This window comes from Pelobates fuscus, chromosome 2 (genome assembly GCF_036172605.1).
Source record: "Pelobates fuscus isolate aPelFus1 chromosome 2, aPelFus1.pri, whole genome shotgun sequence".
Taxonomy (NCBI): domain Eukaryota; kingdom Metazoa; phylum Chordata; class Amphibia; order Anura; family Pelobatidae; genus Pelobates; species Pelobates fuscus.
Genome location: NC_086318.1, coordinates 434,502,607 through 434,515,674, shown reverse-complemented (window position 1 = coordinate 434,515,674; position 13,068 = coordinate 434,502,607). Strand labels below are relative to the sequence as shown.

The following is a 13,068-nucleotide window of genomic DNA, read 5'->3' as shown; positions in this document are numbered from 1 at the left end:
ATACTCCCTACCAGACACACATTCTCAGGCACACAGAGGTAGACAATGCAACAATGTATACATAGACTAACTCTCTATATCCAGTGCTGCAAGCTCCCTCTTCAATATATCTACAGCTTCTTATACACACAAATCAACTGCTATTTTTTCAATAATGGTGTTAGTGGGGGCCTCATGTATGAGTCTCGCCTAAGGCCTCGCCAAGTCTAGAGCCGCCACTGTATACATACACTGTATACCTACTGCACTTACTGTACCTCCCTCTACTGTAATGTTATCTGTAAAGTGCTGAGTACACCTGTTAGCTCTATATAAATAAAATATACATACACTGTATACCTACTGCACTTACTGTACCTCCCTCTACTATAATGTAACCTGTAAAGTGCTGAGTACACCTGTTAGCGCTATATAAATAAAATATACATACACTGTATACCTACTGCACTTACTGTACCTCCCTCTACTGTAATGTAACCTGTAAAGTGCTGAGTACACCTGTTAGCGCTATATAAATAATATATACATACACTGTATACCTACTGCACTTACTGTACCTCCCTCTACTGTAATGTAACCTGTAAAGTGCTGAGTACACCTGTTAGCGCTATATAAATAAAATATACATACACTGTATACCTACTGCACTTACTGTACCTCCCTCTACGGTAATGTAACCTGTAAAGTGCTAAGTACACCTGTTAGCGCTATATAAATAACATATACATACGCTGTATACCTACTGCACTTACTGTACCTCCCTCTACTGTAATGTTATCTGTAAAGTGCTGAGTACACCTGTTAGCTCTATATAAATAAAATATACATACACTGTATACCTACTGCACTTACTGTACCTCCCTCTACTATAATGTAACCTGTAAAGTGCTGAGTACACCTGTTAGCGCTATATAAATAACATATACATACGCTGTATACCTACTGCACTTACTGTACCTCCCTCTACTGTAATGTAACCTGTAAAGTGCTGAGTACACCTGTTAGCGCTATATAAATAAAATATACATACACTGTATACCTACTGCACTTACTGTACCTCCCTCTACTGTAATGTTATCTGTAAAGTGCTGAGTACACCTGTTAGCTCTATATAAATAAAATATACATACACTGTATACCTACTGCACTTACTGTACCTCCCTCTACTATAATGTAACCTGTAAAGTGCTCAGTACACCTGTTAGCGCTATATAAATAACATATACATACGCTGTATACCTACTGCACTTACTGTACCTCCCTCTACTGTAATGTAACCTGTAAAGTGCTGAGTACACCTGTTAGCGCTATATAAATAAAATATAAATACACTGTATACCTACTGCACTTACTGTACCTCCCTCTACTGTAATGTAACCTGTAAAGTGCTGAGTACACCTGTTAGCGCTATATAAATAAAATATACATACACTGTATACCTACCGCACTTACTGTACCTCCCTCTACTGTAATGTAACCTGTAAAGTGCTGAGTACACCTGTTAGCGCTATATAAATACAATATACATACACTGTATACCTACTGTACTTACTGTACCTCCCTCTACTGTAATGTAACCTGTAACACGCTGAGTACACCTGTTAGTGCTATATAAATATAATATACATACACTGTATACCTACTGCACTTACTGTACCTCCCTCTACTGTAATGTAACCTGTAAAGTGCTGACATTGTAACTCGACTGAATGCTGCTGATAACCTGTTACCATGGTAATCTGATTGATGCTATATCTGCTACTAATTCCAGTGTCTTTCTATTGCAGTCCACACCTTGACCCCCCAGGAAATTAGGGTGATTTCTACACTAAGAAGTTTAAGGATTGTAAGTAATGAGGCACTGGAGCCCAATTACTGCTGTATAGACAGGCATGTTATAGACACATGACAGGAGAATACATTAATCATTGGGCACTCTGTGCAGTGTATTCTAGTGGTTATGGTGAATATAACTGTGGCGCAGTCCCTTTGGGTGTATACATTGTTTTATAATTTTCAGAGGATGCAACCGCACCCAGCACTCACCATCCATCCATGGCAAGTCCAATGAAATACCACGTTCATCATTAAAAGAGTAATTATTAACCTCCTGAAGCGGGGTTAACCCCTAATGAGACTGGTCACATTCCCCTAATGAGACAGTAACCACGTTCATCATTATCAGTCCGAAATAAAAACTGAGCTTTTAGCTGAATCAAAGTTAACCCTTTAGGGGCAAATTGAGAAAACCTGAGTCAAAGTGGCCAAATGGTTACACATATGAGTTATTAAATAAAACATCTGAGATCCCACTGTTAACTCCTGTATAGCTGAGAGGCCATTATCACCCCACTGCATGCCAGACAAGGTATTAGCAATAACCTGGAAAACCATGGGAACGACCCGACTTCCTCTAACCCAATTACAGGAGATGGATGGGCCAAACCTCCAAGCAGAAGCCTGGTCAACGTCCCTACTGCATCCCCCACCGACCTCCTGGCATGTGGTGTGGCGGATGATATGATGAAAAGGATAAGAGTGTTCTTAAATTTAAATAAGGCTTGGATGGTTTTGTTTTTTTGCAATAACAGAATATTCAGGGATGTAAACGATATATATGTACACAGGTTGTTGATACAAGGAAAAATCTGATTGCCATTATGGAGTCAAGAAGAATTATTTTCTAGTTTTGTGGCGTAATTGGAAATGACTGCAATGGTTTTGCCTTCTTTTGGATCAACAGCATAAAGGAATGGTCTACATGGTTGATCTTGATGTACTTTAGTCTTTATTCAACCTAGACAACTATATACACTTGGGAGGGATGGATCTGCGCTGTAGATATCTAACTAGAGGGAGTGAAAAGAGGCTGGCAGCTAACCCCAAGAGCAGGGATCCCTCTTTTCCTACTAATGGAAATAAAACACAGAAAAAAAGAGCTAGGGGTGTACAGTGATATATACAGTATGTATTATATAATAGATAAACAAATTTATAGTTAAAAGTCCAAAATGGTAAAACAAGTCCAAGAGATAATGTAGATATGTACTTATCTGAAGTATTTTTCTACCAAGTGTCTGGGTAATTCCTCAATGGACATAGCAGGGTGGGTTCAGTAGTGGAGACTGTATGAAACAACTGAAAGGAATAATAGGGTAGTATGTTCTTACAGGGGAAAATAAAAGGTAAACTATATAGACCTACTCACATTTTATGGAGTTATACCTAGCTCCAGTATGAATGGCATACAGTGGCACAATCCCCACTTGAAAGGATACATGAGAATGAAGTCTTTGTAGTAGGTAGACCATAAAAATAAAAAGAAACAACAATAGTACTCAGTGAATAAAATGCCAGGACTAAGGATAAATGGAAACGTACTCACATTTGCCAGAGCAGATGGACTGCTCTATGGAACAGGCGTGGGTGGTATAATCCCCACCAAGGATGTCTTTGGAGTAGTACTCACTGGAGATAAAAATCAGGTGCCAGGCAGTATGAGGTAAAATAAAATAAAATCCAAATAAAATATTAGTGATAATACAAATGTAGAAAAAAAGAGTAATATAGCACACTCTAGTAAAGTGTACAATAAGCCAAAGTACCTTTATTCATACAATAATAAAACGCAGGTTAAAACAGCAGAAATATAAACTACAACGCGTTTCGCCTCTAGGGCTTCTTCAAGTGGAGATAAAAAGGAGTGATCTGACATATGAGGGTTTAAATAGGGGAATGAGGGATTGTCAATTTGAAACGGTCACCAAAAGGGCATCATTAGCATAATGATAGTCTATTGTATACCTTTAAAAATTAACACTCTATATGTTGAGAGAGATGGGATTAATATATTGGTTATATTTATATTTAGAAACAAAGCTTATATGTGATAAAGACGCATATATTGAAGTGGTCAATAAAAAAAAATGATTTAAACATACAAAATAGTTCTGGGTAGATAAAAAATAATAAATTAATAATTATTAAACAGGCAAATAGCCTTATGGAGTGACCATACCCTGGGCTGGATAATAAAAAGATTATGGAATAGAGAAAGTGGAGGGGATATTGGAGACACAGATTTCATGATTATTAGAAAATATCGCAATATAAGTAAAACATCTTTAGAGTCCAGAATTGACATTCTAATATATGTATAACTGTGTCAAATGGCATATTTGACTTTTACATTGTATTAGTATATAAACATAAAATATATTTTTAGACATGGTATAATGAGCTAAAAGTGAATAATTATAAGATCAAAAATAAAATACAGATAAATACAATGAAAATAAATACATATGAACATAAAGCATATGGTAAAAATAAATAAAAAATATATATAGAAATGGAAATTATCTCCATAGAATATTTGAAAAAGTATATTTTATAAAAAATTCAAGAAAATGTAAAAGGTCAAAGTCTACATTTAATCCATTTGGGGCAAGGGTTTTTAAAAGATAGACCCAATACATTTCTTTTTGACCTATGATTTTTTTTTTTTTTACATCGCCACCTCGCCAAGAAATTTTACATTGCTGGATTCAAATGCATTTTAGATGTTTATGGTTTTTATGGTGGATTAGAAAATGTTTCGATACAGAATGATTTGGGTATCCTCTGATTATATTTTGACAGTGTTCAGCTAGTCTGGTTTTTAAACACCTAGTTGTCATTCCAACATACTAGAGGCCACATGGGCATTCCAGTAGATATATAACATTTTGGTATTGCAGAATATAAGGTCTTTGATGGGGTATGTTTTTTTTAGTGATATTGGATGAAAATTTTGCAGTTTTGGACTTAATATTTGGATCTGTAGTTTAAGGGTAAGGTTTGGTTGGAGGTGGTTTTGGTGTCATTTTTTGTTCAAAATAGATCTAAAACTAGGGGCACCTCTAAAATCTAAGTTGGGTTTATGTGGGATAAATTCTTTGAGAGTCTCGTCTTATTTTAAAATGTGCCAGTGTTTTTTAAGGATTTGTTTTCATATTGTGACTTGTTATTAAAATTAAAAATGATCGTCATAAAAAAGAGAAATCGTTGTCAATTTTAGTTTTATATTCTAAGAGGTCTGATCTATTTTTTTGTTTGACTGCTGAGAGATCTGTCAAGGTTATCTAGGGAATCATTTTTATCGATACATTTTTCTTTAAGAGTAAAGGCTTGTTCATTGAAATCTTCGTCACGGGAGCAATTTCTACCAATAAAATCAAATTAAAATGGGAGATTGCAACTTTAAAAAATGATATAGACGAAAGAATAACACCAAGAGGTCTAAGATTTTTCAAATTACCGACCTCAGATCAAGAAGACTTCGATTTTATGAAAGATTGGAATAATAAGTAAGAACTCTATACATTCGGCCTTATGGAAACCCTCATTTTAAAATACAACAAAAATCTTTCCATATTGGATACAGACATAAACGCACTCAGAGAAAAACTCCTACCATTTACAGAAGCCCAGGCCTACAAACAGAACTCCATTATCATACATAACAAAATAGAAAAAGTTGAAATGGACACCAAACACATAAAAATAAAGAAATATATTCTAGATAAACAAGATTACGCTAAAAATCAAGTAAGAACTTATCATCTCAACAAAAAATACACCACAGATACCTCCTTTCACTCCAGTTCCAACTACCAAAACCAACCTAGAACACACACTTCTAATAAACACTCTAACTCCAACCATTTCAATAGACACCATCACCACATCTCATTTAAAAACACGGGCACATTTTAAAACAAGACGACACTCTCAAAGAATTTATCCCAGATAAACCCAACGTAGTTTTTAGAGGTGCCCCTGGTTTTAGATCTATTTTAACCAAAAATTACACCAAAACCACCTCCAACCAATCCTTATCCTTTTTATCTCAATCTAAAGGTTTTTTTTTAAAATGCAATCGATGTATAGTCTGCAAAACTACAGATCCAAACATTAAGTCCAAAACTACACACTTTACATCCAATATCACTAAAAAAACATACCCCATCAAAGACCTTATATTCTGCAATACCAAAATATTTATATACCTACTGGAGTGCCCATGTGGCCTCCAGTATGTTGGAATGACAACTCGATGTTTAAAAACCAGACTAGGTGAACACTGTCGAAATATAATCAGAGGATACCCAAATCATTCCGTATCGAAACATTTTCTAATCCACAATAAATGCATTGGAATCCAGAAATTTAAAATTTCTTGGAGAGGTGGCGATGTAAAAAAAAATCATAGGTCAAAAAAGAAATGTATTGGGTCTATCTTTTATAAACCCTTGACCCAAATTGATGAAATGTAGATTTGACCTTTTTACATTTTCTTAAATTTTTTATAAAATATACTTTTTCAAATATTCTATGGAGATAATTCCTATTTCTATATTTCTTTTTATTTCTTTTTTTACCATTTTTTATGCTCTTATGTATTTCTTTTTATTGTATTTATCTGTATTTTATGTTTGATCTTATAATTATTCACTTTTAGCTCATTATACCATGTCTAAAAATATATATTTTATGTTTATACACTGATACACTGTAAAAGTCAAATATACCATTTGACACAGTTATACATATATTAGAATGTCAATTCTGGACTCTAAAGATGTTTTATCTCTATTGCTATATTTTCTAATAATCATGAAATCTGTGTCTCTAATATCCCCTCCACTTTCCCAATTCCATAATATTCTTTTTATTATCCAGCCCAGGGTAAGGTCTCTCCCTAAAGCTATTTGCCGGTTTAAAAAGTATTCATTTATTATTTTTATCTACCCAGAACTATTTTTTCTGTTTAAATAAAAAATCTTTATTTATTTTTTTATTGACCACTTCCATATATTTTTTGTGTATAGATCATGCCTCTGAAGTTTCACTGCTCAATTATCTGTAATTTAGCAGTATAATCACTTTTGTTTCTGTTTATGGTTTCATTTTCAATCAGTTGTAACTGATTTTAGAAGGTTTTATCTCCTACTCTGTAAATTAAACTTTAATTACATACAGGGGGGGGGCTCCTGCAGGGTCTAGCAAGAAATTCTAAATGAAACAGAATTTGCAATAATGGAAGTATAAACATTAGATGACTATTTACAGGAAGTGATCAGGAAGGCTGTGTAAGTCATTTGCAGGGAGGTGTGCTTAAGGATGCATAAACAAAGTAATTTAACTGATAAGTTAGCAGATAGCAGTGAGACTGCAAGGGCGTGAGCTATACACCAATGCTGCTTCATTAAGCTAAAGTTGGTTTTGGGAATATAGTGTCCCTTTAATATATTGCTTATTTCTGTCTGCAACCAGTTTCCACCTGTATAAACTACTGCAACAATGTACAAGTAATAACTGTACAGCTGGTGTATTTCTTTGGGGCCAATACATTTCTATTTCTGTTACAGACGTCTGAGTCAATCAGCAAGAAATCAAACTGGTTACAGAGGTGAGAACATGCCCATTTATTGTGCTTTATATGGAGTTTGACCTGAAAGTGTACACTGGAAGGGCAACCTGAATATACAGTAGAAGGTTTAGGTAGTTCTGGAGTGTTCAGTTTGAGAGTATGTTGGAGTGTTTAACTGAGTGTACATTAGAGGGTTGAATCTGAGTTAATTTTTGCGCATAACCTCTGAAGGTCAATCTACGTAAGTTAGAGAGTCAATCTATGTACCTTAGAGGGTCAATCTGAGTACCTTAGAGGGTCAATCTGTGCACCTTAGAAGGTCACAATGTGTACCTAAGAGGGTCAATCTGTGCACCTTAGAAGGTCACAATGTGTACCTAAGAGGGCCAGTCTGTGAACCTTAGAGGGTCAATGTGTGTTCCTTAGAGGGTCAATCTGCGTATCTTAGAGGGTCAATCTGCGTATCTTAGAGGGTCAATATGTGTACCTTAGAGGGTCAATCTGTGTATCTTAGAGTGTCAATCTGAGAACCTTAGAGGGTCAATCTGAGTACCTATGAAGGTCAAATTAATGTAACTTTGTAGGCGCTGCCTGTGAATGATAAGAATTTTGGTAGTTTAGATAGTCCTGAGGATCTCTGCAATTAAATCCATGCTTTCGCTGCAATTTGGAGAGGAATTTGAATCTGATCCGTTCTGACATTCTCTAGCTAGCAGTCCAATTACCATGACTGTGTGTATCCCAGTCTGGCTGATTTTGTGTTTAGTACTCGAGTTAATGTCAGAAAGTTTATTTCTTTTGATATTCCATCTGGTTTTTTTTAGCTTGGAGGGAGCACTCAGCAAAGCCAGTCAGTTCACCGAATCATGTGAGTATCATAGCTGTATGACCTCAATCTGCTATAGTGCTTCAAACCTGCTCCAAATGTTCAAAATAAAGGAAATTTGTAACCTATTTTATTATTAAATAACGGAAAATATTGCAATACATAGTGAGAACATAAAATCTTCTACTGGAAGGGACACGCCCCAACTGTTTTCTCATGCATTTTATTCATTGTATAGAAAATGCAATAAAACATACATTTAAATGAAAATGTATTTACAAAATTATTTATTACCTCAGTTATTTCTTCTTCTTAAAATTGTCCTGGGAATCTGATGCATTTCTTTTATTTGTCACTAAAACCAGGAAGAGGCTGAGGTCAGTCACCCAATCCTGGCATCCTATCACTTACTATGGCCGAATCCGCACGCATTGGCTGCATGTTGCCACATGTGTACCCACTAATCTGTCATGGGAGCACTGTAATATTTCCTGCACATGTGATGCACTGTATCCATCCCAAAAATAAATTAGAACAATTCGTACCAATCTCTGTTAATAGACAGCTACTATCAAATGGTTCCTATTCATTTTTTTTTTCTATAGATGAACTGTTAATTTGTCCGGAATTGTGAATTGCTAAACTCAATACATTACACTGGTTCCGAGGAGGAATAGAAGTGTTTTTTGGGATAGAGTCAGCTGACTAGGTTTCTGATATTTGGAAAGAAATACATTTTTACAATAAAGGTTTTGACATGAGAAGTAACATTGTTTCAGTTTTACAGAACCCTCAGGGAATATATTAACCAATAAAACACGCACGTAGCTACATAAGGAATGGTTCGACTAGACAGTGGTTACCAAACCAGTCCTCGTTCTCAAACGAACAGTCCAGGTTTTCTCAAACTTTGATTCATTAGAACAAAACTGGAACATATTTAAATCCTGTTAGTGTGCCTTGAGAATCCCTGGACTGGATGGACATATTCACTTATATCTGTTTATGTGCAGGACCTGCTATCATGTCATAGTCTGCCACTTCCTAAAAAGGTCGTAGTAGTAGGTCATATTTATTTTGTATTGATCTGCAATATCATCGTCTCTTACAGCTGTGGGTCTAAAATTGGGTTCAGCTGTGGCCAAGATCTCACCTCCCCCCAAACCGTAAGTCATCACAGAGATATACATTTAACTGTAAATATGGATAATAAAAAAAGGATTTCCAAAACGCAGAGTTGCTTTTTTGTTAGGTATTCATGAAAGATAAAGTTGATGCCTTTATAACTTAAGGTTCAATTTTGCCATTCTTTCGGTTTGAATTTTTTATTTTTAAACAGCATCAGTGGGTGTTCTCAGCCTTTTTAAGCATAAATTTAAAGTCCATTTATTTATAAATTCATTTCAGACAAATTACTGAGCAGAGATCAGATCAAGGAATTATATTTTAGAACTAGAAACGGTCTATATACCGGAGCATGTCTCAACTTAAAATTCCATATTGTTGATATAAAAACTAAAATGTATTAATGTATTTATTAAATATGCTGTCTCCTAAGAACTAACAAAGGTGGCATTCTAATGTATATTCTTATAATTGTAAAATTGTAATATAGCACAGCTTCGGCCTTAAAATATATTTAATTTTATATGTAGGTTACTTGAAGATGAAGCTGAGGCGTTGATCAAAAGTCTGAAACAAAATATGGTAAGTTATATTGTGTTCAATGATTATTATCAAAACACTTTAAATAAAAAAGCAGGTTTCTTGAATGTTTATGAGTGTTTATTATCAGTACCAGCCATTTATTAACTTTCCTGACCTTTACTGGTAGTCATCATCACAAACAATCCCAAGGTCTCCTAGCATTATACTCTGACAATTTATTTCTGTGTTCCTCAATAAAACTCAGATTAGTCTACAATGAAACCCATCCATTAATCACATTCACATTTTCAGCTTTAATGGTGAACAGTTTACTGAAATTTATTTAATCAATTTATTTTTAGTAAAGAGTATCAGACATATGGATACAAAAGTGCCAATCATCGTGTTGCAAATCAACCGGCACATGTCGTCCAAGAAAAGCAGAGTAGAACATACACATACATTGTACGTAAAACGTACAACAATCACACGTTGAAATCAAAATGGTACATCAGATATTAACATTTGGCAATTAATTCTTCTGGATGTATAGACTATGGCGGACATGTGGAAAAAGAAACAGTATACCTTTTATATGTATAAGGTTTCCCCATCATAGGATTATTCATGTCTAAAGATATACAGAGGGTGCTAAGCGTCATCGATATATCCCATATCCACCAATCTATCAGTAGCTTAGAACCATATGCTCATTTGCCAATCTTATGGCCTTTTAGGTTGGTAGTGGGCTGAGATTTTACATTTTGATTATCATCTCTGATCTGAGTTTACCCAAGTTGGAAGATGTAGCTCAGAAGCTCCATTCAGAGAAATCTCACCAGATCCTTTTCATTCAACATTAAACTTCCAAGTGCAACCATTTTTGAGGGAACTTGTTCCTAATATGAGACAAATTTGACCTTTAACTAAAATTCAGGGAGACAACAAATGTAATTTCTTGGCACGAACGTCTTACAAATCACCTCTACCAACTTTCTTAATCCTAACTCCCTTCTATATTGTCATCATTAAAAAGTTACAACCCTAAGGAAATTAACTTTGGTGTTCCACAGTTCCAAGATTTGAGGATATGTTCACATATTTTGGATGTTTAGGAAAAAGAGCAAAGAGCCCTTTGTACCTAAGTACCCAAATATTAGCAAGACATTTTTCTGATTGCAACTCATTCCATGAAATTATCAATAGCACATAACGTGTTCGTGTTACCATTTTGAAATGGAATAAAATGTTAAGCATGGCTATATGTCTGTTAAATTTATTTTTTCCATCTCAGGTGGCCTCTTTTGAAAATGACTGGAAGATGGTGATGATATTTGTCACAGCACCAGATCCATGCGGGTTCTTAAATCAGGTAAAGAGAAGACAATACTCATTGCATAATTAATACCAAAAACCAGGGATGAAGAAAATAATAATGCAGAATAAATTACCGGTATATTAAACATGACTGCTTCCACTAGTACCATTCTAAAATAAACATCAGTGGCTGATAAAAATGTATCAACAATTCCCATCATCTTCAGCTAATGATAGATGATATGCCTTCTCCTGTAGACCTTCCATGACTCCTTCATGAACCTCAATGATAGTGACCCTTCTAAAAGGTACAACTACAGACATTATGTAACCCCCAAATGCCTGTCTGAACCTACAATATCAGCTGTAGCAGAGCATTCTCTTACCAGAAGGACAGAGCGTAGTCTCAATTCACATATAAAACAAGCATGATATGAAATGATACAAGGATCCAAGACCGAGCCTTTGATTTACATGTTTCCATTGTTCTGTCTTTTTTATAGAGGGAACTCACCCAGGAATCTATAGCCACACTGACCCATGTCCTCGACTATTTACATCAACAGGTGAGTAGCTGTGAAGGTATCTCCTGAAGTACACAGAAACAGAGTTTGGAGTTGGGTAAAAGGCAGTTGGCTGTTATACCTGCTGATATCCCACAGACAGACACAGATAATAATTGCTATATTGAGAATTGTCTGTCTGTTTTCAGTGTTCCAGATTAGATTACACTAAACATCTCTCAATGGCTGCATAAATCAATGTATATATTCACCATATTAATTCATGCCAAATACAGGTTTCAGCAGTCTGATTTTTATTTTTTATTTTTTTATTTAAAGCTGCCAAAAACCATTGTGAGTGTGGTGGATTTAACCGAACTGACAGGACATTATATGTCTCATCCCAGCCACTCGGAGATAAGGTAAGAAGAGGGCTTTCTTGCCAACATTCTCATTCATTTCCAGGGAAGGGATAAAATGTCCAATTACATTCAAGGCACAGAGTGCCAGTTTCTTCTTTTTTTCCAATGATTCGCTTATCATTCCTATTTACAATACACGTGTAGTCTCCAGGGTGGTTTAGGATTTATATGAAAGCCCAGAAACATTAGCCTTACAGAGTCCCCGAGTCCTAATTGTGAATGTTAATTTCCTTTTGCTGTATGTATTGGGTCTCATACCATTGGGTGTAGGGTGCTGTTATATCCCCTTCTCTCACGGTTCATGTTCCAATCTTTTTCATCCAGACAGGAATGTAACAGCTTCGAAAAGGTCTCCGATTATGCCAAAGCCATGTTCCGTTTCACATTCCAGGTAAGGAGTTTCGGATTAGAGGCATTAAAATGTCTTTTCTAAACTAAAGCAGAATATCAGCCCGTAATTACTCAAAAATGTCCCTCCCAATGTCCAGAGGAAGTCTGGGGAGATGGCCAGGCCTTTGATGTTCAAATTAAGAACTTCAAACAAAAAAAGTTTGATGTTGAAATCTTATATGTCTAAGAGCATGTTATTTCTCTTTCAAGCCAATTAATGAGACAAAAAAGAACAAAACTTAAAGAAAATGCAAAATTCTAGCTAAGGACTAATGTCAAAATGTAGTTCTGTTATATTGCCTCAATGTACAATTTTTGTTTAACTAATAACCTCTAGATCTAGGTAAGTATTAAAAATATATGCTTCTTTAAATAATGCAATATTATTTTCAAATTCTAAAATATATTTGAAAATGTATCAGTTTTAGAAATTTTGGTAAATGGTCCTTCGGAGCCGTTAACATAACTGGTTACAGACTGTTACTTTGCCTTGTGCCTTCCAGCACCTTTGGTAGGACGAGCTATTTTGTTATTCTCTCATCTGTCCAA

At 35.2% G+C, this 13,068-nt stretch overlaps 1 protein-coding gene across 1 annotated transcript in view; it reads left to right on the top strand.

Annotated features, from left to right (window-relative positions):
* The window catches only part of PLB1 (phospholipase B1), a 157,296-nt gene that overhangs the window by 18,198 nt on the left and 126,030 nt on the right, over positions 1 to 13,068 (top strand). The window contains exons 4-12 of the mRNA XM_063441548.1: positions 1,788 to 1,846; positions 7,413 to 7,453; positions 8,239 to 8,282; positions 9,352 to 9,406; positions 9,896 to 9,947; positions 11,182 to 11,259; positions 11,708 to 11,770; positions 12,047 to 12,129; positions 12,454 to 12,520. Of these exons, the coding sequence (XP_063297618.1) occupies positions 1,788 to 1,846; positions 7,413 to 7,453; positions 8,239 to 8,282; positions 9,352 to 9,406; positions 9,896 to 9,947; positions 11,182 to 11,259; positions 11,708 to 11,770; positions 12,047 to 12,129; positions 12,454 to 12,520 (542 nt within the window). The remainder of the gene's footprint in view (positions 1 to 1,787; positions 1,847 to 7,412; positions 7,454 to 8,238; positions 8,283 to 9,351; positions 9,407 to 9,895; positions 9,948 to 11,181; positions 11,260 to 11,707; positions 11,771 to 12,046; positions 12,130 to 12,453; positions 12,521 to 13,068) is intronic.